This window comes from Lepidochelys kempii, chromosome 25 (genome assembly GCF_965140265.1).
Source record: "Lepidochelys kempii isolate rLepKem1 chromosome 25, rLepKem1.hap2, whole genome shotgun sequence".
Lineage (NCBI taxonomy): Eukaryota > Metazoa > Chordata > Testudines > Cheloniidae > Lepidochelys > Lepidochelys kempii.
In genome coordinates this window covers 8,677,765-8,705,741 of record NC_133280.1, presented here as the reverse complement: position 1 = coordinate 8,705,741, position 27,977 = coordinate 8,677,765, and the positions used below count along the sequence as shown (strand labels likewise).

Sequence of the window (27,977 nt, the reverse complement as noted above, 5' to 3'; positions counted from 1 at the left end):
TGCCCTCTCTCTCTCTGTCTGCTGGGACTGGCAGAGCCTGTTTGAGTTGCCCTTCCACTGAGGCTCGCCGCCGGGGGAGGGCGAGGGGAGGCTGCTGCACCTTTAAGAGAAGGGAGGACCCCTTTGCCCTTAGAGAAACCAGGAAGGGAGTTCAGCATCATACGGGGCTTTGCATATACAGTTACAGTAGGGGCAGTAACACCAGAGAGAGAGAGGGAGAGCTGGCCGGGAACTGACTCCAAACTCCAGGCGGACCCCCCCCCACCCCCCAGCCCCGCCACCCCCAGGACCAGCAAGGTAAGACTCCGGGGGGATCGGGCTGTCTCTGGTGGCCCTTTGGGGTGGGGAGGTGCTGAATCAAGGGGACATTTCACACCCCCCCACGCTTCCCCCCCCCACCCCCACCTCGAACAGGGAGGCTGCTTTGGAAGGAGGAAAGTCCCTCCCCCCCCGCCCCGCTCCCCCTGGCTTGTCCTTTACTTTATTCCCCCCTCCCCCCAACTTTATAAACCTCCAGATTTTTTTTAATGGGGCGGGGGGGGGGGGGTTGTCCGAGAATTTATAGCAGCTGAGGGGGGGTTGCAAAGGGAGGGGGCAGAGGGTGAGCAGCGCGCGTGTGTGCGGGGGGGGGGATTCATTTTCTTCTCCACGTTCTAGGGAGGGTGTTTTTAATCTGCTTGCTTGTCTCTCCGCATTTGGCAGTAGCAAGGCTGGTCCAGGGTGCTGGGGTTGCAATGTGGTGGGGGGGCAGCTTGGGGGGGGTTGCAAATAACTTTGCGGCCATGCAGTTAATGCAGTCCCCCCCCACCCCCACCCTCTATTCTCTGCTGCGTGCATACGTTGTACTTGGCTGGGCTGGTGCTTCCTGGGGGGGGGGGAGTTTTTTTGAGGGGGGGCTTGCAAGCAAATGGGGGGGGAGACTCGCAAAGAGGGGTGGGAAAAGGAGGCTCGTGGGAGTTGTAGTTTCCCCGCCCCGCTCGGCCTTGCAGGTGCAATGGGGCCGCGGACTACAACTCCCAGGTTGCCCCGCGCAAGGCCGGGCGCCTCCAAACCAACCCTGGCCGGGAGGTGTGTTGAAAGGCAGGCGGCCGAGCCAATGGGAAGAGGACCTCCGCCCCTCCTTCCCGCCCGGCTCCGCCTGGCCAATGGCGGACCGAGGGCGCTGCGAGAGTGGGGGGCGGGATGCGGAGGCGCCGCCGAGAGGAGCTCGGCCAGCGGGGCAGCGCCCCCCCCCCTCCCCGGCACTTCCGGGGCCCCCCCCGCCCCCTTCACGGGCAGCCCAGCCCAGCCCAGCCCAGCCCGGGGGCGGGGGAGGCGGGGTCCCCGGCCCCGCGCTCAGGAAAGGCCGCGGATGCGGGGCCTAGTGTAGGCCCAAGCCTGGGTGGTGGCCGCAGGGCTCAGGCCCGGCCTCCTGCCCCCACCCCCAGCTCAGGCCTCCATTGGTCGCTGGCAGCCCGGCGAGGGGAGGGGTGTGGCGCGCGGCCAGGCTCCCGCGGGGAGGGGGCCGGATTGCGGTGGGGCTTGGCGCCCTGCTGAGGGGGGAGGGGCGGGGCCGGGCCTCGGCGCCCAGCCCAGGGCAGGGAGCCGGGGGGGGGCTGGCTCCAAGGTCGCCCAGGAGCACAAGGCCGCCCCAGTGCGCGGGGAAGGGGAGCCGGCTCTCCCCTCCCTTGGCAGCCGGAACAGGCGTGGGGAGGCAGCTCCTGGGCTCCCGCCTCACGCCCCCGGGCAGTGGCACCAGGCTGCAGCTGGATCATCCCCCCCCAACCCCCCCCCCCGCGGCGCGTTGCAGGGTGTGTGTGTGTGTGGGGGGGAGCCCTGGGGAGGACCCCTCCCCATCGGCCTGGCTGTGCACGGATTCAGCCAGTCAGTGGCACCGAGAGGAGAAACCGCCCTGCCAGCCCCCTTGGAGCGGTGCAGCCCTCGAGTCTCGAAGCTGGCAAGTTGCTGCAGAGGCTGGAATGTGGAGACCAAGCCAGTATCCTAAAGGGTTCGGCATCACTGGCTCAGGCTAGTGGGACCGAGGGACTTCTCTGCCTCGGCCCGTGTTCAGGGCCTTCCTTGGCCCTCCTCGTCTGAAACCACAGCTGATCCTTGAGTTGGGGATCAGGGAGCTATAAATCAAGCCCATGCTTTGGGCCCCGAGCCAGTCTAAACTCCCATAGAGGCCAGGAAATATATCTGAAGGTCATTGCATGCTTCCCATCGTGAACCACAGCTCTTGCGGGGCTGGTCCATTAGATAACAGGTGGGTGAGTTGTGGTGACCATGGTTTGGAGCTGGAGGCTGGTTCCTTGCTAGGTAGCTAGCTAGCTGGGGACTGGGAGTGCTGCTGTCTGTTCTCTGTAGGTAAAGGTTTATACTGAGATTATGGAAAATGTTAAATGTGAATTTGTTGAACCTGTATGTAGCTTACAGTTCACAAGATGTCAGACCTTTCTGTCATTCTTCTCGGGGATCTTTATGCTCCCAAAGTTTGTGCATTAGCTACTGCTTGGTCTAATAAAATGCATCACATTGAGGACCAATATGGCTACCTACATCTTCTACTTACTACAGCATTTTTAGCAGACTTCCCAGTGGTTCCCTGGAGGGTCCATTATTTCCAAGCAGCAGCCTGGACAGCGAATGGTCCTGACTCCCTGTAATGGCCTCTTGGCAGGATTTACAGCTGGTTCCTGAGTTAAACTAACAAGATTACCCACCTCTCTGCTAATTTTCTGCCATTAAATGTATTATTTATATCGTTCCCAAAGTGTATTAGGCACTTTATGGACAAATAGTTAGAGAAGATGCCTGCCCTGAAGGGTTTACAGTCTAAGCAGGTGGAAGGATGAGGATTGGTGGTTGTGTGCAGTGCAACAGCAGAGAAGCAGTTAATTCCATGATTTTTTTGTTAGTACTTTGGTTGAGGAGATGTGACAGAGTATTACAGTTTGCCTTAGAGTGAAGGAGCAACCTATGGTCATTTATGAGGGTTGATTTGGAGAAAGCAGCAGGTTTACCAATTACAGCAGTTTGCTTACGGATGCTGTTTTTAAACTTTTTTCTTTTTTTTTTTTAAAGTCTCTGAACGGGTTATTGGAGGGGAGCCATTGCTGTTTAATATTCATTCTGGCCGTTGTTCAGGCTTGTTCTGGGAAAAGAGGGAGTGCAGCGGCACAACCCAAATGCGGATGAGGTGGTGGGATTTTTCCACCATGCCTTAATTGTGCATAGGGAGAGTTTTGCAGTGCCGGAGTTCTAATGAATTAGATGGTGGATAAAAGTCATTCCGTGCTTTATGCTGATCTGTGGCTTTGTGTGGCCTTTTCTGAGCTCAGAAATGCACCTTGTTGCATTGTGGTACTGGGATCGGATCATACTTAGCCATACTCTATACTTACTTTTTCTTAAGGGCATGTGCTGAGCACTGGAGGATCCCGTTGACTTTGGCTGGCCTTGGGGCTACCCATAACCTCTGTATGTCAGGCCAACTCCAGTACTGTACTAATCTGTATGAATGGGAATTGAAGACTGAAAGGTGTTTTTTTTATGGCTACGCTTTTGCAGCCATAAGTAACTCCTTTTTGTCAGTGAACCCAAAGCTCGTTAATAAGTTAGAAAGTCTAAAGTTGAGGCACCCTGGCCCAGATCCTCAAAGGTATTTAGGCTCCTAACTCCCACTGATTTCAATAGAAGTCAGGAGCCTAAATATCTTTGAAAATCTGGGCCAGTGTTACCATTAAGCTGTTAAATTAGCATTTTGTTCACCTAAGTGGTTATTTGGGTGCCAAAGTACAAATTTTAGAACCCAGTTTAGAATTGAACATCCGAACGTAAGTGCCTGTTTTAGAAATCTAGGCCTGTGAAATTGCACTCGTAAACTTGAAAATCAAACCCGAACATTGGAGATGTGCCATTGAATCTTGATTAAAAGTGACAGTCTTAGGATACTACGTTTATTGAACGCAAAGTCATCTGTGACAGACAATTAGACTTCCACTTGTTATCTTGCTAATCAAAGCAATAAACAGTCATCCTGAACTTTGGAGAGACCAGCATGTCTTTGTAATTAAAAGCCTTTTGATGAGCAATATTTAAGAGAGAGAGAAAATTAGCATCTTGGATGGTGAGAAATATTTGTGCAAAATCTCATGACCCTTGGATCCGAAATGGGATTGTTTTTTTCTCTTCTTCTGATTGGTCACGTTGCAAGCCAGTCAATAGTGTGTCCATGCCTTCAGTACCTGAACTCAGAGCATCCTGCTAATCCTGGAACAGCTCCAATACGGTGTCAGAACAGGAGTAAATGAGGTCAGACAGGCATTGGGATTCTATACAAATACCTGAGACAATTGTTTTGTTTCTCCTCATACTCCCATACAGTATCTTGATGCTGCACATAGTCTTGCATCACACTGTCGAAAGCTCAAATGTTGCGGATGGATTCTGGAGAAAGGACTGGATAATGTTCTTAGCTGTCCAAATGGCAGTAATCTGTTCTTGTGGAGCAGGGCGTAGGGTGATCACTTGTGGAGTCAGAGAAGAATTTCACCCCAAAGACCCAGTGCATGATGTGGTTTTTCACTTTCTTCTGAAGCATTAGGCTTTGGCCTCTGTTCTATTTGGGAGACAGGACCACAAGTGGGTTCTGCTCTGATATGACAGGGGGTGGGACACTGTACTAACGGGACTGCTCTGGTATGGCTTTAGGTAGAAGACAAGACTCAATAAGGGGAGCTAGTGGTCTGCTCTGGTATGACAAGGAGTGGGAGACGGACTCCTGGTGCGCTCTAGCATAGCGGCAGGTGGCAGACAGGAGTAGTAAATCCTCAGTCCCCAATGACACACAGCCCCAGAGTTCGCTGTGGGTGTTTAGCACTTCCATGACTACTTTTCTTTTTCATTTTTTCTTTCCATCCCTACTGTTCTTTAAAGCCCCTCAGAGTCATGGTCTGAAATGCCCCAAAATTATACCTCATTCTCTGGAAGGGCACGTAACACTCCTTTCACAGCAGATCATGCATGTGGAGCAGTGCTACCCAATGTGTTTTAACACCATCTATTATTCTGATTGCGCTCTTAAAGTTCTGATTGACAAACCCAGCTATTCTGCACTGGAAACCAGGAAGTAGACCATTTTTTCCCCCCCCTTCCTGTTTCTGAATGCATCTTCAATAGAGTGCTGTGCAAGTCACTGGAGCTTGGGCTTGTTGCTACAGGTAGATATTCTCTCCTTACCCAAAGTCTCCTGCCCCAACAAGTAGAGAGGACAGGAGGTGCTGTTCAGCATTCCCTTCCTTCGTATCTGTACAATCAAGTATTACGCTGGAGGAAAAAAAGTTAATGGCAGGACAGAGTTCCTAGGAATTTATTTTATTGCATGCTTACTGCTGGGATTTGTTTTTGCACTTCAAGTAATGAGCAATAAGACAAGAACTATCTGCTTATCCACAAACCAGGCATTACATAAGTGCCGGTCCTGCCTTGTGTGCTTTGCTTTGTCAGTGAACCTAAGCCTTCGTCTTTTTATTTTCTCCTTCCTGGTATGGAAAAGATTATTGGCCTTTGAGGCAATCAGAATGACATGAGACCTTTAAACTCTAAAGCTAGAGGGAGCAGGAAAGGAAACGTATTTGAGGGAGGGTTTTGGTCAGGGTGGAGGGGAGTAGAGACTCAAAAGGGAAGCTGTAAGATGGTTGCAGTTTTGAAGATGACTGACTGGGCCTCGGAGTCCGAGGGCAGTGGGGAAACTAGGTTTCAAAACATATCCAAAGCTAGCCTGAATATGTCTGTTTGCAAGACAGAATAGTAAATGTGCGTGAGATCATGTGGGGGTGAGACGTCATGGGAGGGGTGCGTGAATTGAAAAGAGAATGTGTAGATAAAACAATAAAGGATGGGATTGCGAAGAAGTGATTTGGGAATGAAGGGGACTAGTCCTGAGGTGCCCAGTTCTACAGGTTGCCCAAGGTTGACGCTCTGAGAGAAGCTCTGGTTGCATGATGGGAGTCCTGCTTGAGTAAGGAATGCAGGATTTGGCCTCAAATGCCTGGTGTCCACTTGTGCCCTGACTTCCAAGTAGCTAGAACAGAAACATGGCCTCTGTAGGAGGCCTGTATCCTCACCATCTTCTAGTCCAGATGGAAATTTATGGACTGACACCCCCTCTCCTCCACTGTGTGCCAGAGTCCCGCCATGGCCCCCTGCCAGGTGAGGTCAGAGAGTCCTTCCTAGTTGGTGTGCTGTGGAGTGGGTTAGCACTGGAGCCTGTTTCATTTTTTTTAATGGCGATTCTTCAGACTGATGCCAAGACTATTTGGTGACGGGTGTTGATCTTTGAAATTTTGTTGGCTCTTTTTTGTGTGTGCAGAGCTTGGTTGCCTTCAGATTTACAGAGCCAACAAGACACAACTCTTCAACTCTGCCCTTAAAACAGAAGCCCTCATGTCTTAACTAATTCAATTCCAGGAATGCTCCCTCGCACCCCATTCCCCCTTTTCAAAAATGGTGAAGTCTGAGGTTTCCTAAGGGAGTTAAGTGCCCAGAGACTGTAAGAGTTGGACATTTCAGGAAGTAAAGCTGTCTTTGAAAATCCTATCCTAACTGTGGTTTTGTAGTGATGCATTCTGGTCACTTTAAATATTTCCCTCTTAAAAATAAGTAATGATCTTAAAATCACCACAATCTGTTTGTTTGTTTATGGCAATACCAGAGAAACTTAGGGGGAGGAGAAAGTCCATTGGACTGTGATAGGCATGCAGATAAATTTGCTCTTGGCCTTGAGAGTTTGATCCAGCAGTGGAAAAAAAGACCTCCCATTAAACCATGTGTATGGGAGGAGATTGTCATTGGTGTCTGACTGTTTGAATAGTGCACTATTGTAGTGTACAAGCAAACAGGTTTGGTACACACACAGGTCTTGACTGTGTTACTACACATATACGTGTATCAAGACACGTTCCTGTGAGATTAAATGTGATCCCTGATGACACAGGAGAAAATTGGCAAGGAGGTCTGGGTGGAATAACCAGTTAAGACAAACCTTGCAACATAGAAGTTTGCCCTACTTTTTAATGTCAGTGGTTAAAACGGCCGTGTGTTGACGTAGCATAGAATCATCCCCTGGTGTCTCCTGTGCTGCCCGTCTATAGGTTAGCTGGCTGGGCTGGGTTGTATTTAGCCGCGTGTAGGGCTTGCTTCTGCTATGCCTTAACTGAAGGGTTTCCTTGTCTTAATGTACGATGTGCCATACTGGGTCAGACCATTGGTATCTAATCACTGTCTTGCTTCCGATGTTAACCAATACTTGATGCCTCAACAGAAGGTGAACTGCCCCAATACACTCTGAAAGTGTGATGCAACACACGTGGGTACTTCCTGACCCCTGCAGTAATCAGGATGTGCCATAAAGCAGGAAGATTTGATTACCCCAAGTTAGTTTGCATGGCCACAGATGTTGACTGTAATAGCCAGTCCTTTAATAATCAGCTATAGTATTTTTCTTATTCCTATGGTAAAACATTCAAACCATGTAGGCCTTGTCCTGAGATACACGGAGCACCTGCCACTCCTCTCTGAGTTCAGAACATCTCGGGTAGGGCCCTACATAGAGCGATACTGCTTTTTGTTCTGAATTTACCTGTTGTCATTGTCAGGTGTCCACTTGCCTTGTGGCACAGCCAGAAAAAGGAGTGGCTTTCACTTTACCCTCCACAATCTTAATTCTCACGCTCCTCCCTTCTGCTATTATTTGTATTATGGTAATACCTAGAGGCCTGAGGGGCTGGGCACTGTGCAAACACACAGCAAGGGATAAACTCTGCCCCCCTCCCCCAAATAAATCAATTTAAATAGAGGAGGCAGACAAAGGGAGGACAACAGAGGCGCAAAGAAGTGAGGTGACTTGCCTAAGGTCACACAAGTCAGTTGCAGAGCTGGAATAGTTCCCAAGTCTCCTAACTCCTAGTCCAAGGTCTCTACCAGTTAGATCACACTGCCTCTGATTTTTCTAGTCTCTAAACTAAATCCTAGTGGATTTGTCCTCCTCATCAGACGATGAATCTGGTCTATTTAGCTTAACAAAGAGAATGTTAAGGGGTGACTTGACCATAGTCTGTAAGTACCAACATGGGGAACAAATATTTAATAAAGAGCTATTCCATGCCATCTACCAGAGAAAGGTCTAATATGGCTGGAATGTGGCTGGAAGCTGAAGCTTGACAAACTCAGACTAGAAATAAGGCAGATATATTTAATGGTGAGAGTAATTAATCACTGGAACAATTTACCAAGGGTCATGATGAATTCTCCATCACTGACCATTTTTTGAATCAAGATTGGATGCCTTTCTAAAAGTATGCTCTAGGCATTATTTTGGAGGGGTTCCCTTGCCTGATTACATTCAGGAGGTCTGACTGGATTATCCCAGTGGTCCCTTCTGGCCTTGGAATCTCTTAATATCTCGCTCATCTTCTATAGCCATATGACTAGGGCCCTACCAAATTCACAGTCCATTTTGGTCAATTTCACAGTAATCGGATTTTAAAAATAGTAAATTCAATGATTTCAGCTATTTAAATCTGAAATTTCCTGGTCTTGTAACTGTTGGTGTCCTGACCCAACTCTGAAGGCAGCAGTGCAGAAGTGAGGGTGCCGTGTTTTGGTATTGCCACCCTTACTTCTGCGCTGCTACTGGCCGGGTGCTGCGTTCAGAGCTGGGCACCTGGCCAGCAGCTGCCGGCCTCCCAGCTCTGAAAGCAGTGCAGTAGTAAGGGTGGCAATACCGCACCCCCACTACAACAACCTTGTGAGCGCCCCCCGCACCGTTAACCTCTTTGGGTCAGAGCCCTCAGTTTGAGAAGCGCTGGTCTCCCCTGTGAAGTCTGTATAGTATAAGGTAAAAATGCACATAAGACCAGATTTCACGGTCTGTGGTGTGTTTTTCACAGCCGTGAATTTAGTAGGGCCTTACATATGACTGAAGAAATTATCCCCTTTTATAGAGGCTTTCTCTATTGGGTCGTCATGTGAAATGCATGTACATTTTAACAGTGCCAGAAACTGAAGGACAAGTAATGAATCTCTTTGCTGGTGGGGTGCAGTGTCCCTAATAATCTCCTCTCTTACAATGAGGAATCCCAGCCCTTTAACCTCTTATTGCATTCAAACAGAACCACTGATGCCAGGAAGTCAGTTCAATTTGGGTAGCAATTATCTCCCTGTTTCATCCCAGCTCTATGCAGGAGGAAGTACGGATCTGGGTCGCTGTTTAGTCAGAGAGAGGAGGAGGAGAAGATAGACATTCTTCCTTGCAGAAGTTTCAGTGATTTGGTGGAGGGCAAGGCTGGAGGAGGGTTGTCCCTAATCCTTTGTACTTAATAGCGCCTTTGACATGAGCATCTCAAAGAGCTTTGCATGAAATTGTGTGTCAGACCAGTTCTGAGGTAGCTGAGTGGTGAGGTGCCTGTCCGATAGATGAGGTACAGAGGGAAGAAGTGACTTAGGGTATGTCCACACTGCAATTCAACCCCTGCAGCTGGCCTCTGTCAGCTGACTTGCGCTCGCACTGCAGGGGTGTAAAAGTGTGGTGGAGATATTTGGGCTTGGACTGGAGCCCAAGCTCTGGGACTCCTGAGCCCAAACGTTTACACCACAACTTTACAGTCCTGCAAGCTGGAGTCAGTTGATGTGGGCCAGCCAGGGGTGTTTAATTGCAGTGTTGTAAACACACTGAGTGCAGAGCTGGGAGTAGGACTTGAATGTCCTGACTCTCAATTCTCTGCTTTAACCACTCCAGTGCACTGCCTCTCCAACACACATGGCTGGTCAGCATGTCCTGGAGTAGGGCGGTAAATGATATCTAGTCAGCTGGATCTTTGCTAAGTCATCCCTCAGCTGTTTTCATCTTTGACACAGCAATAAAAGGAAAAAATATGAATGCTAAAATTGTTGTAAACAGGGTGGCTTGTAAATTTCAAATCAGTGGCTTGGGATGCCTTCCCTCAGCTCTCCGTAACTTACCCAGCTGATGGGGCATTGCTGAATTACCTGCTAATGCCATGTGTTTCCAGGAGTTCCACCCATACTTCTGGGTGGTGGTAATGCTTGGTATTTGCCTAATGCTAGAGGTTCTTTTGATGATGGTTTTTACCTAGTGCTGGGAACTGGACAAGACCTGTCTGCCTCCTGAGTTTAAGATCTAACTCAAAAGAATTCAGATGCCAAAACAACAGACTGGAGTTTTTGTTTGTGCCAATTTTAGATGCAAATGTCCCTGACCAATTCAGATGCTCTGCCAAATATATCGGCCCTAGACTGGCTTCTCTGAAGGCACACACAGGATGCAGCCGTTTCTGATCGAGGAAATGGTTGACGATTTAAGGAGGTTTTTCCGTGTTGCCTTGCCCCTTTTTTGGTCAATGATCGGAGAGGAGAGCTCCGAGGAAAACCTGCCTTGTCACTTGCCATCACTGGAACTTCTGCACAGTACTGCACTGTTGGAGGTGTTTGTATTTTTTTCATGTGAAGTAAAACCAAGGTTCTTTATCACTTATGGTCAAGCGTCCCACGGCACTTGTTGGAAGACCAATGGGCATTAATTCAACTTCTTTCCAAACTTCAGATTGAGTAATTACTCTATAGTCTTCCTGTCTAACACCGCCAGGGGAATTTAATGGGATGTGGGAGTCCTCTTTTCATGTTGTAAACTGTTGTGTGCTGTGTACATCCCACTCCAGAGGTGGCTGCATTTCAGTGGTGGGTAGTTCCTGCATGCCAAGTATATGGCTTGTACAGTACTTTGGGCTAAGAAGTGAACCATAAATACAAATGGGGAGCAAGCAAAACTCGTTGTAGTTAGAGGCTGGAGAATTGGTGGTAAAAAAATCCAAAATGTTTTTTTTACTTTTACCCTTGAACAGGTACCTGGTATAAAAAGCAGAGTCATAAAATGGGGATCTGGTATCCCTATATGCCTTGCTGCTGCTTCTACCCTGACGTGCTCTTCTCCGCAGCAGTAAGAGACAAATCTCTGGCAGGTCAAACCTGGGTCTGGCAGGTGAATGGGGGCAGGTTATGTGATGGACCCTAGGACAAGTGCAGGTCATCTAATGATTTGATTGAAATGGATCTGTTTTTGCCATAATCTAGGTATGCTGGTGCCTTCTCCAGCATCTCATCCATTTCAGCCTTAGTCAACAAATCTGGGGTTTGTGGCCCCAGAGCCGCAGTCCAAAAGATCCAAACATGGCAATGGTTTGTAAGGAAAAGAGACCACAAAATGCACCTTTTGGGGTTCGGTAATAGCCTGTGTGGCATTTTGCTTTTAGATTCACAAGTCGGTCTGGGGAGGTGGCTGAAAGTCATTTCCATCTGACATCTGTGCAGCAGCTGACTTGAGACGCACGTGGTGGTCAGTTCTGGTTCCTAGTAGAGAGGTGTTCACGTCAAAAAGCCACTGCCACACTAGACACTAGTGCCAAGGCCCACCTTTTCCAGAACAGGGTTGGGGGGGTATTCTGGGGTACCCATGATAAAAAGGGAGGTAATGTAATCAGCATGGGGAGTCAGGAGACATGGGTTCTGTTCCTGGCTCATTGACTTTGGACAAGTCGCTTACCCTCTCTCTGTGTCTGTTACTCCAGCAGTGAAATGAAAATGATGCGTACCCCCCATTGAGATCAGTGAATGTAAAAGTTCTCTCATTGCTAAGGAGGTACCATTTATCTGTTAATACAGAGCATTTCATCCTCCTACACTGTCAATCCAGTGCTTTGCACTAGCTCTAAATTGCCTTTTAATATTCTAAACCATGTCATTGGTTTCTATTGACATCCAGGATCTTCATCTCAAGAACATCCTTTTGTTTTGAAGGTCCACGTAATTCAGATACTCTGATGGCACTACATTGCCAACAGCACATTCCTTTTGGGAAGTGGTTGAATTTTAATAGAGACATGGTGGCATGGCAGAGATGAAACGGGCTGCTACTGAGTAGGCAAACACCCTACTTTAGGAATGCTTCATTTCCTCCTGACTGCCATCTTCCCACCGTTGGCTCTGTGCTGTGTTCTTGAGGCCTCTGCAGAGTTTAGGGAGGATCCTAGGCAGGAAGAGACTTGCTCAGGCTTGCCCTGTAATGCTGCAGAAACTGGTGGCGGCAGAGATGGCTCATGCTCCGAATGGACTGAGAGCTGCATTTCTCTCAAGAGATCAAGGGCTGCAGACAATGAGTGGGAAGGGGGAACGAGGATGACTGTTCCCTAAATATAAATTGAACAGACAAGGACTTGCGTTGTGTGACCTATAATGGGGGTGAGCTATTCATAGTGGGGAAAATTCCCATTTCTCCAGCTGGTGGTGAGTGAGGGATCCAGTAATGTTTGGACTTTGGGCAGCAAGCTGTTGACCTTTTTTTTTTTTTAAAGAGCAACGTTATTTTAATAATCCTCAGCAGCACTCCTGGCTGTACCCTGAGCAATAGGACATAAGCAGTGGCCTTGTGTGACATCTGGGGTCAAATGGCACGCACCTTCAGCTCTTCCATGCTGTTATTCCCATGAAGCCTTGCTCCTTAAAACCAAGTAACAATGGGACCCTGAAGCTGTCCGTCCCTCTCATCAATGAGCGAGATGATTTAGCCCTAAACTGTTGTGTAACATTGTTATTAAACAGCTGATGTGTTGCAAGAGCTGGTGGCATTTTGGCAGCGGGGAAGGAGCCCTGTACTTTATTTATAAAGTGCTTTGGGATCTTCAGGAGGAAGGATGCTTTGCAAACATCTAGTACTTTTACTGGCTAACCAACCACCTGTGACTTATCTGCCTATACCATATGGTTCAGAGCCCTCATTAGCCAATCAGATTCCTCCTTTCATCCAGCTAAACTTTAAATAAATGCAGGACAGTGTGAGAAAGAATTAAACAAGCTCTTCCCTCAGGCAAACCTGGTCATTAAACAGCATGACATCAACCATTTTAGCTTTGACCCTGACATGACATGGGCATGTCACTTGAATTCAAAACCTCACCTTTCCAAATTCCCATAAACTGCTGACTCCAATGGCAATCATTTTGGAATCTGTCTTAAATAAACCAGTTACAATTTGTGAGTTGTCAAGTCATGTTTCTGCTTTTTTTTTTTTTTAATTAATTTGTCTGCAAGCCCTGAAAGGAGTTAAAATGACCTTTCTGTGTGAAAATAACTTCCCTGTTACAAGTAACAGCTCAGATTATCGAAATAGGAAGAGACGGGAGTAGGGGGGAGTATTTCTCTTCCACTTTGTACATTTCATATCCCTTTGTGTATTGTCCCTTTCAGTGTTTCCCCAGCAGAATCTGGGCCTACATTAAGAACAGTTTTACTGGTACAGCTATCCCAGCAAAAACCTTTACTGTGGATGCAGTTAGGTTGGTATAAAAATGCTTGTACCAGTATAGCTAATGCTGGTTTGAGTAAAACAGCATGAACTGTACTGACATAAACACAGTTATACCAATATAACTCTGTCTACAATAAGGCTTTTACCAGCATAGCTGCGTTGATCTTAAAAAAAAAAAAAAAAAAACCAGACCACCCCCTAACTGCTATGTCGGTAGAATTTTTTAGTGTAGACCAGGTTTCAGTTAGTTTCCTTTGTTGTTTGGCCCTTTGAGGGAAGGGGTACTGTGTGACCCTTTTTTCAAATTGACTATATTTAAAGTTGATAGTGTACCTTGATACACATGGATATAATTTTGGAACCTCTGAAATGCAGCCCCTTCTGGGGTGAAACGTAGCATCTTTATAACAGCACCTAGCAACGCAATCTAGGACAGTGAGCGTAGACTGTCGTATTCAGCTGGAGAAAAATCTGCATGGGAGATTTAGGTCAGCTGCGGCTCTGTGGCTCACTCAGCCCTCGGCTTGGCAGTTGTGCATAGCCTGAAAGCCCTCAGCACACCTGTCCGTTGGGCACTGCACTGAGACCCATCAAACTCATTTCATACAAGTCACCGAAAACCCCATGGCTCCATGAGGCCTTACAGTTGCTACTGACATGGGATGCTTTGCAACCCGTAAGGGTGCAAGTCTCCCTGTCCCATTACTAACCCTCTGCGTGTTTTAATAACCTTGCCATTCAGAGTCCCTGAATAAGGGAACAGTGTGTGTGATTTCTGCCAGCTGTTCGGAAGAACTTAGCAAGCGGTAGGCAAGGTGAAAAACCTTTGTGCTGTTGGCTGAAGTTTTCTAACCAGCGCTGCTGTGATACAGAAGCTGTTTGCTCATGGATAACTGAGGATGCTCACTCGGGGGGTTGGGAAAGATGTGCTAGGAAGTGTATATGTTTTTTAAGCTCCTTCACGTTCTCAGCTTCTGTAAATTTGAACTGTAGATCAACACAAAAGGCATTTTGTCCAGAATAAGTTGTGAAGTGTACCACTTTCCATGCCAAGGCTGGAAAGTCTCATGACCCAGCACCATTCCCACACTATGCTGTCGATTGTCCCGGCTCCCAAGTTGTGTGGGATTAACCCTTGCTTGGATGGTTGCCTTGTGCCCCAGCTATGGCTGGGCATGACAAACGCCAGCTGTGTGAGTGCTGCAGGCTGGCTGGCCAAAAGATTATTTCCCAAAACTTCTAAATCCTTTACCCAACTCAAATTCTTTCTAAAAGGGGGGGAACCTCCCTCCAGCATCTAATCTGGGGAAATCTCTAAATTGCATTTTTAGGACCAGACCAAAACCCACTCGCTTAGCGGGATAGCAGTCTGTCTTGCACGTTTGGCACTTCCTATTTTCAAAGGCAGAATTCTGCCCATAGTCACCCACTTGTGAGCTGCCGTGAGTCAGTGGGGATGCATGATTGTAAATTAGGCCAATTCCATCTATTTAGGTACTATGTAGTATTTGAACACCTTACCATTGCTAATAAACATATCCTTGCACAGCAGCCTGTGAGGAAGGGAAGGAATTATTTACCCCCATTTTACAAATGGGGGGAGGGGGGAAATGAGGTACAGAGAAATGAAGTGACTTGCCCAAGATCACCCAGAGAGTCTGTGGCAGAGCTAGGAATTGAACCTACATCTACTGAGTCCCCATTCAGGGCTTTAACCACCTTTCCTCCTCCCTTATCTCTGCACTTCATCTCAAAAACCCATGAGCCCAGAATCTAGGTCAAATTTTGTGCTTCGTTTTAACCTGTGCAACCATATTTCATCCCTTGCAGCTGGGGTCCGTTCCTTCCAGGCCGGGAATGTTTCAACCTCTGTAAAGCGTCTGCATTTTACATGCCGTGAGGCACCACAGCCCAGCTGATGCGTGTTAGTGGCTACCCTCTAATGGATGTGCTTAAGGCCCTTCTCCAGCAGCTCCCATCAGTGTGAATGGAGGGACTCCCAATTGCTTCCTTGGATGGGTGCACTTGCACCATGCAACTTTGGGATTTTAAAGCTGGTTCGTGCCTTGCTGCTGCTCAAATCGATACGTTTCATTAGGATTGAGCCCTTGGAGAACGTCTGCTGTGAGAAGCGCTCTCAAACGCCAAAACCATCCATCCAGGACCCGTTTGATTTCATCCCTGACTGACCCATGTGTGTGTTAGGCTGGACCTCAGGGCGAGGTTTGAGCTGGTCTTTAAGCTATTTGAGTGAGCAAAAAGGTAGCAGGAGTTTTTTAAATAGAGGAAAGTGCAGCAAAATCCCCTCCTCTTGGGCTGAGATAACTCATGGAAAGTTTCAACTTGAAAGTGCTGCTGGGAAAGTTAAGGAAAGTAGGCGTGTGTATGTCTATAAAGACTGTTTTACAACTGTAGCTATTGTGACCGGTTGCTGCCTACCCCTGCTGTAACATAGCGCTATCAATTGCTTCCTTGTGTAGTTAGTTCTGTGCCTGACTCTGCCACTGATTCATTATTTCACTTTGCACAGGTCACGTCCCTTCTCAGGGCCTCAGTTTCTGCTGTTTGGGTACCCCACGGCCAGCGGTATCAGCTGCTGCTGGAGCGACCTGGGGCCAGCGGCTCTGGCCGCTACTTGGGAGGCCCCAGGCAGCTGGCTCTGGGGACCACGTGAGCAGCAGCCGGTGCAGCTGGTCCCACAGACCGCCCAAGAAGCGGTCCTGGGGGCAGCCCTGGGGAGTGCCTGAGCAGTGGTCCTAGAGCCAGCCACACCGGCTGCTGGTCTGGGGGGCCCCAGGCAGCTGGCTCTGGGGACTGCATGAGCAGCCGCCAGTGTGGCTGGTCCCAGGGACTGCCCAAGCAGTCATCCTGGGGGTGGCCCCGGGGAGCACCCGAGCAGCTGTTCTGGGTCCAGCCATATCAGCTGCTGCTCACGTGTCCCTGGGCAGCTGGCTCCAGGGATCTCTGGAACAGCGGCCAGTGTGGCTGGTTCCGGGAAGCACCTGAGCAGCTGTCCTGGGGGTGCCCTGGGGATCGCCCAAGCAGCAGCAGTCCCGGGATGGCTGGAGCAGCAGCCCCAGGGGTGCCCGAAGGCTGTCCGGAGAGCAGTCCCTGGCAGGACCAGCAGCCAGAGGGCAGTCAACCCCCAGGGCTGGAACAGGGCCCCAGAAGTAGAGATTTAGGCAGGGGTATTTTTGTAAAAGTCAGGGACAGGTCATGGGCTGTGAATTTTCATTTATTGCCCATGTTCTGTCCATGACTTCTACCAAAAAGACCCATGACTAAATCTTAGCCTTAATTATGATTGATTGTATTATACTAGAGACCCCTGCTGAGGTGGGAGGTCTGTTGAGCAGGTGCTGTACATACTTAGCGAGAGCCAACTCCTGCCCCAAAGAGCTTACAGTCTTAACAGGCAACACGGACAGAGGGCGGGAGACAGGAATTATCCCTATCCCTGTTTTACAGATGGGAAACTGAGGCCAAGGGAGGTGAAGTGACTTGCCCAAGGTTGCTCAGGGACTCTGTGCTGGAGGTTGGAATTGAACGTGGATCACCTGATTCCCAGCCTAGTGCCTTAACCACAAGACCAAAACGCTGCCGTTACTCCTGGCTGGCAGATCACTTGAGAAAGTAGAAAGGGTCTGAATGGCCACAGTAGGAAGTTAAGCAGAGCCACTTTGTCTAGCTCGCCTGCTAGGGCTCATTAAGAATGTTAGAAATAGGTATTTCGCGTGGAGAATAACGTGTGTGAGGTTGGCGCGTCAGGTGAACAGTGGCCTTTGTACAGAGCCAAGCACGCTGTCAGCGCTTCCCAATCGTTTCAAGAGCAGCTTTGTCGCAAGGCTCTTTCCTTCCATGAATGGGAGTGCAGCTGATCAACTGCCAGAGCGGGGCTCGTTGGGGAAAGGGGAGGGGGGCACAGGTACAGCCTGAGGTTTTATAGGGTCCAGTGGGAGCTAAGATGGCCCCTCCACTCAGTCTGCCAAGGTGGTGGAAAGGCTGCTGGGGTGTCCAGCTGGCATGTCAGGAGCACAGGCAGCTGGGTGAGTGGGGGGAGGGTGTGATGGAAAGTGCTCCACCGGGGCACCCTGCTTCCATTCAGTGCATGCGGGCAGAGAAGGAACAGAGGTGAAGCCCATGGGCACTACGAGAGGCAACGCAGCTAAAGGGATGGGGGTCGCTACTCAGCTGCACGGTGGCCCACTGGGATAGGATGGATGGCCCAGTGGGTTGTGCACCGGGCTGGGGATGTGAGAGGCTTGGGTTCAATTCCTGGTACGGCCGAACGCTTCCTGCGTGACCTCGAGCAAGTCCGTTAATCCATGCTGGGCCTCACGTCCCCGCCTGTCAGCCGGGCTGATGCCTGCCTATCTCCCAGAGCCGGGGGAGGGTAAATCCAGCCAGCACAGTGCCCACATGCATCCCCAGCTGGAGCAGAGAGAGAAACTCCACCAGAGGGACGATTCATGGGGGCAAGAGGGATTCAACCTCCACTACCCGTTGGGTCCGTGGCCTCTCTGCTCGCTGTGCCAGCTGCTCTTGGGGCTATTCCGGGAGCTGGGCTAGGTTGCCGTGCTCATTTCAGCCGGGTTACAGTGGACTGGCGTCCTCGGTTCTGCTGCATAAACTTCAGCAGCTTCCACAACTCTAGGTGGATGCCGTGTGGTGATGGCTGGCGGCACAGGGTGAGGAGCCACAGAGGCCCAGAGAACAACAGGGTCTGTCTGTGTCCGGCAGTGTCAATAATGAAGCCCCTTCATATCCATCGAGCCCAAGTCCTGTCTCTCTTCTCCCACAGGGAACCCTACTAATTCCACAAGCGTTAAAATCCCCGCTGTCCTCAGGTCTCTGACCTGGGCCCGTCCTCCTATGGTGGGGCCTTGGGCAGCAGGCTGGGGAAGGTTTCGTTATTTCCCTGTCCCTACAGGCCAGTGCTCTTCAGTACTGTGGCTGTCTGTGCCCTTCCCAAAGGGCGGGATGTGTTGGTGCGTGTGCCCTGAGCCAGGCATTGCACCAGAGCTGCTGAAGCTGTCTCGCTCCTTCCCCAGCAAGTCCTTTGTGGATTGTGCCATGAGTTTCTCTCTTTCTTTTCTCCGATTGCTTCTCAGACCTAGGGCGACTTAGCAGGGGATCTCTCCGAAAGAGATGGCAGGGTGGGAGGAGCAAGAGACCAACCAAGTCTGTGACTGTAGAAATGTTCAGTGCAAAGAGGACCTGGGGGCCGGGGCGGGTGCATTGGATGTCTAGTATGAAGGCTGCATGCATGTCTGGCACATAGATTGCCCCATGTAAAGGCCAACAGACAATAAATAAGACCCATGGTGGGAGATGCTTTTTACAGTCCGAACGCCTTTTAGCAATGAAGGGCTCTAGATCTGATCCTGCTTTTTTTTTCTCATCTCTTCCCAGCCCTTGGTGTTGAAAATGGCTGGTGGCGTGGACGGCCCCATCGGGATCCCGTTCCCCGATCACAGCAGCGACATCCTGAGCAGCCTGAACGAGCAGAGGAACAACGGGCTGCTGTGTGACGTGGTCATCTTGGTGGACAGTCAGGAGTTTCCCACCCACCGCTCTGTCCTGGCGGCCTGCAGCCAATACTTCAAAAAGCTCTTCACCTCAGGGTTAGTGGTGGACCAGCAAAACGTATATGAGATAGACTTTGTGAGCGTGGACGCCCTGTCGGCTCTGCTCGATTTCGCTTACACTGCGACCCTGACCGTCAGCACTTCAAACGTCAACGAGATCCTCAATGCCGCCAAACTGCTGGAGATCCAGGCAGTAACGGAGGTTTGCACGGATCTCCTAGAGAGGAAGATTCTGGCCAAAAATGACCAGATGGATTTAGTAGATCAAATTGATCAAAGGAACCATCTCAGAGCAAAAGAGTACCTGGAGTTCTTCCAGAGCAACCCCATCAACGGCCACCAAGGCAACTTTCCATGGACCAACCAAGACTTGAGAGACCTTCAGAGACTGAATTTCCAAGGGCAAGAGGATGACAAGGAGCCGGATTGCAACGGCATGGACTTCTACTCACAAGCCCCCCCAAATGAAAGACCAAAGGTGAACGACGGTGACCCCGACAGCAACCATGCCATGTGGCTGGACAGAGAGGAAGAGGAGGCCCCGGGAGCCTTATTCCCACCTTCCCAGAATGGACATTACAGTGGACACAGCCTGACGGCACAAGGAGAAGAGGAGGCAGCTTCAGGGGGTCACCTGGACCAGCAGGAAGCCAGTAACTCTCCTAGCTTCGTTCCTGGGGGAGCAGAGGCTGAGGAGGCTGAGGCTAGAGAGGTGGACGGGCTGGCCGCCAGTGCCCTGCTGCAGCAGATGATCAGTTCCGTGGGAAGGCAGCAGCTGGGTGAGGACGACCAGAAAGACGACGACGGGGTGATGGATTATTACTTGAAATACTTCAGCAGCTCTCATGATAGCGACGTGTATCCGTCCTGGTCCCAGAAGGTGGAGAAGAAGATCAGGGCGAAAGCATTCCAGAAGTGCCCCATCTGTGACAAGGTGATCCAAGGAGCTGGCAAGCTGCCCCGCCACATCCGCACCCACACGGGCGAGAAACCCTACGAGTGCAACATCTGCAAAGTCCGATTCACCAGGTGAGGGGCAGAGGGGGGCATCAAGGGCGGAGGAGTGGTATTGCACAAGCTGGCTGGCTGCTTATGGCTCGGGTGGGTGTGGGGTGGATCAGCCTTGCACAATCCCCCCAGCCTGCAGTGAGTCATTTCCTTTTTTGATGGGCAAGTGACGAGTGGTTTTTTTTTTGGGTGCCCGGTTTGAGAAACCCTGACTTAGAAAGTGCTGAGCTAGCCACCCTTCTGGAAATTGGGGTCCTTCAACAATGTCAAATGCCCCGAATCTCTATAGTCATTGATTTTATCTTGGCCATGCCTGGGATTTGCAAAGTGGACCAGTGTAGGCTGGGCATCTGGGGGAGCTTGGATTTCTGAGCAGTTTCCCACCCCCATATCCTTTCCATCCTTGGGTGAGTCGCTTTCTTTGGCCAGCAGGGGCTGTTTAATGTAGATGACCCTTTAGAAATGGCCCTGTCTAAAGACTGAAACATCCAGAGCCCGTAGAATTGCGGAAAGAGATCTGGAGGTAGAATTTGGCCTGTCCTCTGCAAACTTTCTCTTTCTGCAAACTGCCCTGAGCAGAGCTGCTGCTGCCTGATGATGCTGGTTCCGAGAGGAAGGGATCAGGACTGTCTCTCTTCCTCCCCCTTCCCCCCACCAATTTAAAAATCAACTTTTTGTGGCCCCCTAGGGGCATGGGTTGTTTCAGTCCTATTCCTAATGCGGGTCTGTCTGTGCTTCCCTCTGCTGCGGGTGTGCCGAAGAAAGGGGTTATTGTTCGAGTTCCTCTGATTCACTTTAGTCCACGTGCTACAAAGAGGCCTCCTCGTTTCAGCCTTCACGTCTGATTGCAGCGCGAGGCTGGGGGTTCCGCCCAGATCTCTCCGCCCGGTGCCAAGCGATTGCGTGGGCTGGCTGACAAAGAAGCTAAACAGCCTCGCCCGCTGAGCCTGTTTTCTGCTTACGTAAATAGTCCTGGACTCAGGAGCACCAGTGGGGTTCAATTCCCGCGTGGAGCCTGGGGGGGAGGATCAAGCCAAGTAAACGCTGAGCTCATGGGCCTGATTCTGATCTGCCCCCTGCTGGTGTAAATCAGAAGTGACTGGGTAAGGTGGAGCAGCAGCCTCATGGGTGAGAGCAGTAAGCGGCGAGGGGAGAGGACGCATCACACCCAGCTCTCCGCGTGCCTAAGGCTCAGTCCCCTTGATTTCCATTGAAGCGGGAGCCTGAGGAGTTGGTGCTGAGACCCTTGCAGGATCGGGCCGAGTCCCACTGAAAGCAAAGGGAGCTGCACCTGCTGGAGTGTGAACAGCAGGCTGGCCCACTCGCATGGAAAGCTGTGTGCAGATGTGACGCGGTGATCTACCCAGCAATGCAGTGGGGAGAACTGCCTTGCGAGAGGGCCCTGCATTTGTTAGCTGTGGCATGCAGATAATGCAGTGGGCCTGCTGGGCTAGGGTGCCGGCTGTACCACTCCTGCAACCCGCTGGGCCAGCTCAAGCTCTGGTGCGGGCCAGGCATTGGCCCTGACCGGCTGGCAAGAGACGCCTCCCGCCCCTGCCAGTGAATCTGCCAGCACGGAGCGGGCAGAGTCCTTGAAAGCAACGCATCTGTGGTATGCATAGGTGCATGCAGTGTATGTACACACGAGTGTGCGCTCACACACACGTGAGCCAGCCCCACCTTCTCAGAGGTGCTGTTGAGAAGCCGGAGTATGTGTCTGTCTCCTGGGCATGTCCTAGCTGAGATGCAGACAGCCACTGTCCTGTTACTAGATCCTGCCTACCTACCAGCTACAAAGTGTGGGTGTGCGGGGGATAGAGACCGGTGGGAACGCAGTGCTCGCCTTGCTGGGGCGAGTTTGGAGAAAGATTTGATGATGAGGCAGTGCGACCTCATCGCTTTTTGATCTCTCCCTCCTGCCGTACGCCTGTGTGGTTGTATCTCTTTGTCACACACACACACTGCCCTGAGCCCAGCCTACACTTATAAACAAGGCTGTTTCATAATGTGCTAAGGCCGAGTTTCCAGACTGAAATCCAGGAAGCCCGTATGTGGCCACAGAAACCCCCAAAATCAGGACATCTATAGCCTGGGCTGTCTCCCACCATATCCTCTCTGCCCCCCTCTACCCTCCTCCCCACATTAGCAAGGATGCCCTTTAATTGCAGACCCAATGTCACAGCTGTCCCACAAAGACCTGCTGTTCCACCCCCTGTTTACGACTGCAGTTTGTTGACCTCAGAAATGCTAAGTCATGCGAACGCCAGGGTTATGGAAAATCTTTTTTTGGGTTCCAGACAGAAATCCTGACTGGTGTCCTGCTCCCCTCCTGCTCTGCTCATCTGACTTGTGCCTGTCGATCTTTGTCAGATGTTGCATTGCTCTGCGTGAGGCCTTTGGGGTCCCGAAGGCTGGGGGGTTGGTCTAGCCAGCCCAGGAACCCTTGTGTCTCTTGCTTTTTACCGAAGATCTGATCCTTTCAAATGAAGGTGATGAGAGCAGTTGGGTTCTGCTGCCTTCCCTTTGACCTCCAGGGTTGCAGCCTGGGTTTCCCATGAACCCCTCTGGGTGCTGAGTCACCATGTGCTTTCCTGTGCATGTCTCCTACAGCTTCCCCTGCGCTGTGCCCCGCCACTCCCTTCGTTAAAGAGACATGGGCAGGTTAAAGCTCATCTGTTAAAAATAAAGGTCCTTATCTGTGCTAGCAATAATAATTAATAATAATAAATTGTCCGTACTCTGACAGCTGCTAACAGATCAGGGATCCGGTTATACTGGGCCCTCTATATACACAGAGTGAGAGACAGTCCTTAAAGAGCTCACAGTTTAAATAGACAAGGCAGACAGAGAGGTAAAATGACTGGGGTCAACAGCAGAACTGGGGATACAACCCTAATCCCCTGAGTGCTAGCCCAGTGCCCCACTGACTGCCTCTCTGAGAACGCCCTACACTAATAAAGCAGGCACTTGGAAATAATCTAGTTTGCTCATCACCACTTACGCTGTTTGTTTCCCTTTGAGCTTCTCTCAGCTTGGAGAATTGCACAGGGCTAGTCAGTCTGAGGTTAGTTTCTAGTCAGTTTCACTTTCTGGGTTTCCTGCACTAGCCCAGTGAGGAATGTTGGGGGGAAAATCATAAAAGAAAGGAAAATCATTTAAAAAATTCTGTTACTATTCAGTTTTTAAGAAAACCTTTTATTTTTCCAATGATGATTACATTTTCGGCTTAAACGCTTGGACAATGTTCCTTTAACGGGAGCCAACGGAATAATCACTTAACCCATTGCTAACCTACAGGGTGGCCTTTTCAAAACCTGTGCCGATTTCTTCCCCTTTTGGGGCCTGTTCAAAGACCAGTTGTTGACTCATTGCAAGCACTCCAGTTCTTTCGAAAAATGGTCAGCAAAGCTCTGAGGTTGCGCTGGCTCGTTCTAGTCTGCCGCAGAATTTTCACCGGGATATGTTCCTCAGTCATGGGATAGGGCCCCATTGTTTGTGTGCTGTACGACACAGCCCAAAACACCTGTGCTTGCCCCAAAGCCCCGACAGTATAAGCAGGCCGCTTCAGGAAGTTCTATGTGTCTGAAGATCAGTGCTGGTGAGCGAGGCCTCCGTCACTCACAGACACTCTCACGCTTACCAGGGGAACGGGGATAGCCGGAGTTATAAGGACATAGGAAACATTTTGGAAGGGATCTAAATCCTCCTGTGTCAGAGCATGAGCCAGACCCTAACTAATGGGGGTTGGGAGGAAATTTCCCCGGGGCAGGGTATCCCATAGCTGTTGGGAGGGAAAGGGGAGTTGTGGAACCATTCTCGAAAGCAGCTGATGTTGACCGCAGTCGGTGAGAGGCTGTTGGGCTGGATGGACCCGTGCTCTGCTCAAGCAGGGACATGTGCCTCCGGATTCCTGCGCACCAGGTCCCAGTCGCAGGGCTGCCTCCACGGCCTTGCGGCAGAAACGGCCACCACATGGTTCACATGCGGTTAACTCTAGTGGGGAGTTTGGGGATGTGGACGCTCGGCCACCAGCTCGCATCACGCAGGCCAGCAGGCAGCGGCCCCCCTCCGCTAGGGGAAGGCTCCATAGCCCGTTCTCACGGGGCTGAGCCAGCTCGTTCCCTGTGGGAAATCTCCCAGTCCTTAGCACAACCAGCCCCGAGGGATCATGGTGCTGAACGTACAGGGCTCCCCCAATCGCCGCGGGTCTGGGTGGGAGGGTCAGCACATGGCAGGGTGGAGGTGGACGGTCCTCCCTCCGGTCGCCACACGCCTGGGTGAGGGAGAGTCGCCATGTGGCTGCGTGGGAGTGAAGCCCCCTCCAAGCCCCCTCCAATCGCTGCGTGTCTGGGTGTGGGAGGGTTGCTGTGTGGTGGGGGTGAAGGCTCCTCCCCCGGTCACCACATGGTGGCATAAAGGTGAAGGCTCTGCCCACCGTATGGCAACCCTGTGTTCAAGCGCAGAATCCCAGCCCCGCTCCCTGACACCATGTCTCTCTCCCGTGCAGGCAGGACAAGCTGAAAGTTCACATGAGGAAGCACACAGGTGAAAAGCCTTACCTGTGCCAGCAATGCGGGGCTGCTTTTGCGCACAACTACGACTTGAAGAACCACATGCGCGTGCATACGGGCTTGCGGCCTTACCAGTGCGACAGCTGTTTCAAGACTTTCGTCCGATCCGACCACTTGCACAGGCACCTTAAAAAAGATGGGTGCAACGGCATCCCATCCAGAAGGGGGCGCAAGCCCCGGGTCAGAGATGTGAGCGCCCTGCCCGCCCCCACAGGGAACCCCGAAGACGGAAGCTTTGAAGCTGGTGGCGAGAGACAAGAATCACAGGAGGACACCGTGCAGAAAAATGGCCAGGAGCAGCACTTTGAAGATAGTTCTAACAATGAAGCATCAGGAAGATTGAATGTAGAGGAGGGGTCGTCAGAGGGTAACACACAAGGACTCTCCTAAACCAAAAAAAAAAAAGTGTCACAAAATCTAGTTAGTACTTTCCTCCGATTTCTCTTTAAAATATTTCTCTCCCTTTTAAAAAGATATAATGTTTCCAGTCCTCCCACCACAACCAGTCCCATGGGGACACCTCTAATAGCTAAGGACCTTTCGTTGGAAGGCAGATGCTTAGGAAGTGTGAGATCAGGAGGGTTGAAAGATTGGTCTATAACATGGAAAGAAGCTTCCATGCAAATCCAAAGCTTTATTTTGTGTCCAGACACACTTTAAAAAATGGCAGAGATGCATCTATTTAAAAAAAAAAAAAAAAAAAGGCGAGAAAAATTCCAAGAGGTGAATGGATTCTTCCTGGGCAGTCACTACATTTTGTGCCTCCATCTGACTGGATGGGAAAGAATTGAGTGCAGCTTTCTCTTCATTGGCAAGTGAAAGCTCCTGATGCCTGAGATGGTCTTTTGTTGATCAGGGATTTGATTCTGCCGTAGGGAGTTCAGATCCTTTCTGGCCTGATGCTGAGCAAAGCTGGTTGAAATCACCTGGTGCATAATTTTTATAATGATAATTGGATGGGGGGAAACTGATGATATTTTACATATTCATTTTTTAAGAATGATTGCTCATGCCACGTGGGTGGGTGATCAGAATTTTGCAAGGCTGCTCCGAGCATCACGTTTGAAATGCCTAGATGCCAGATGAAACTGTGACCCTCCCCAGGAGGTTTAGATTGGCGCTTTGTTCCCGACTGGGAGGCAGGGCTCCTGTGTTCAATCTTGGCTCTGCCTCAGAATTGCTGGTGACTTCGGGCCAAGTCATTTTCCTTCTTCAGGGCGCAGCTTCCTCAGCTGTAAAACGAGGCGAACGCTGTTTTGTGTGAGGTTTGGGAAGTGCTTTGAGATCCAGGGAGTGCACGTTGTGATAGGTGCGAACTCCTTCCTCGGCAGATACACTGGTCCATTTAGGGGTTACTGCGTGAGGGTCTCTTGGACAAAAATGGCAGCCCTCTCTGCTCTGTGCAAAGATCTTTGGGGCACTTTTCCTGAGGATGTTTGCAGAGTCCTTGGCCAACATTTCCCCCTCACCCACCCATTGGGCAGCACATTTGTATGCCTCACTCTTATCCTCCACCCCAGAGGTGGCTGCATTTCCATGAGTGCTGCATGTATATAGTTTGTAATGTGTTGTAGCATTAAAGGCCCTGTTTTAGTAAGATAGCCTTGTGGCCACCAAACTTCTCTCTCCCTAGCACACTGAAAACCCTGAATCGGGCAGGAATCTGAGCAATCTAATAAAATTCCAGGCAACCTCTGATTCAGGAATGAGCAAGTTTTGTACTTTTATGACTTATCGCCTGCTCTGGTGCTTGGCAAATTGTGCCCCAACAGGAGCGGAGCGGAGGGTAGATTTTGCTAGATCAGATTGTTGCATCCTGAATCCTAACCTTGCCTTTCAAGATGCAGCAATTATTCAATCTTCCCCGATGAGTCAGCCTCTCTGATCCTCCCCTCGAGCTGAAGCTGGAGCTACCTCTGGGATGTGGCAGGATTCTTCTGTATCTTTGGGCCTGCCGGGAGTTAATGATCAGTAACTGACAAGATTGGGCGTTTAGTCTTTTGCCACCGTGACATGGAATGGACAGCGCCTGTGTGACTGAGCTCTTAGCACCTGTTATAGCAGCTTTCATCCTAGGATCTCAAAGCACTTGATTAGTTGGTTCTGTTAAGTAAAAGAATCTCTCGGAGCAGGGTAACCCCCAGTATATTAGGAATCAGATGAGAGCATCCTAAAAGCAGTTAAAACCCAGGGTTGTTTTTTTTAGAAAAGGGTTATTTAAGGTCTTCCTGAAAGGTGCGGGGAATCTTTCTGGAGATGGAAGCTGCTGGGGTAGAAATAAAAGCACTCTGGGGCTGCTTCTCCTTTAAGGCTTTGGAGTTGGGGTTTGGAATGTATCTCCTCTGGGGCCCTCAGGCTGGGTCATTAAATGCACAGGCTTCTGAGATGGGTAGTTCTCCGTCAGACTGGCACCAATGTATTTACTGTCCAGCAGAGGCAAAGCCTAATTTATTTATTTGAATAGCGGGCACTGAAAGACTGGCCCAGGGGATGTGCACAGAGCTAACGTGGTGGGGTGGAGGAGACGGGCGCTGGGGCTGACCGCACCTCAAGCCCTGTCGTCCTTTCCTTGCTGCGGTTACTAGAAGAGTGCCCAAAACTTCACCCGGTGCCCAGTTTCAGTCCCAAAAAGATGCGGGCGTGACCTACGTGTGAGATGATCAGAATCGCAGGCTAACCTGGTCCGAAATGGGCCACGGACTCCTTGAAACAAACGGGATCAGGGCCTAACGCTCAGTTACACCAAGGCCTTTACAACCCTCTGCTAGCACAGAAAGACCTTGAAAGTGGCTTGTAAATTACTCCCACTGTAATGGGGCCAAGGTGGTGTAGGTGTTAGGCCTGGTCCACACACGGGTATTGTACCAGTATAACTGTTTCAGGTAGGGGTGTGACTTTTAACTGATGCAGCACAGTGCCTGCTGTGGATACAGTGATACCAGTAGAAAGATATGAGAAGGGAAATAAGCAATGCTGGTATAAGCACCTTTCTACCAGTAAACCTGCATCCACACTAGAGGACTTGTACCCCTTTAACTATTCCGGGACAGGTAAAGGGGTCCAATGCCCTAATGTGGACAAGGCCTTAACACTGAGGATTGTTCCTAGCCAGTCCCAGCCCTGTGATCTGAAACATATCACATGGGTCAGTCTCAATCAGTCCCTATTCCCCAGCTATATAGACTCAAGTATACGGATATAAAGTAAATATTGGTGTGTACTACCCAGCTCCTCCAGCTTAGCAGAGTCTAGAAAGGGCACCTTTCAGCCATTCTCCTGTTTTTTAAATGCACAGTTCAAAATGAAAAGAGATTCTAGTCCTTTTATTTTGAAAGCACTTTTTAGATTTTATTTTAATTTTAAAGTGAGAGCAGGTTTGGCCGAATGTAAACTGGAGAGGGAGTGAGAGGGGAGTGTGTGAACTGGGGGAGGAGGGCGGGGGGGGGTGTA

General features: G+C 50.2%; 1 protein-coding gene across 7 annotated transcripts; it reads left to right on the top strand.

Moving 5' to 3' along the window:
- ZBTB7A (zinc finger and BTB domain containing 7A) lies at nt 1-27,468 on the top strand. Of its 7 annotated transcripts, none has more exons than XM_073324392.1 (4): nt 1-297; nt 15,191-15,583; nt 18,773-19,977; nt 24,464-27,468. In XM_073324392.1, the coding sequence occupies exons 3-4, from the start codon at nt 18,788-18,790 to the stop codon at nt 24,915-24,917; spliced, it is 1,644 nt and encodes a 547-aa protein (XP_073180493.1). In that variant the 5' UTR covers nt 1-297; nt 15,191-15,583; nt 18,773-18,787; the 3' UTR covers nt 24,918-27,468. The 7 variants fall into 7 exon arrangements, with proteins under 7 accessions (XP_073180493.1, XP_073180489.1, XP_073180494.1 ...); XM_073324393.1 differs by lacking the exon at nt 1-297 and adding an exon at nt 1,515-2,245 and having other exon boundaries at nt 15,191-15,554; XM_073324391.1 differs by lacking the exon at nt 1-297 and adding an exon at nt 1,515-2,245.
- Nucleotides 27,469-27,977: the final 509 nt, after the last annotated feature.

Coding starts and splice junctions, on each gene's coding strand:
- ZBTB7A (XM_073324387.1), top strand. CDS start 17,830: ATGGGGGCAAGAGGGATTCAACCTCCACTACCCGTTGGGTCCGTGGCC. Junction 18,049..18,772: donor GTGATGGCTGGCGGCACAGG/GTGAGGAGCCAC, acceptor ATCTCTTCCCAG/CCCTTGGTGTTGAAAATGGC. Junction 19,978..24,463: donor TGCAAAGTCCGATTCACCAG/GTGAGGGGCAGA, acceptor TCTCCCGTGCAG/GCAGGACAAGCTGAAAGTTC.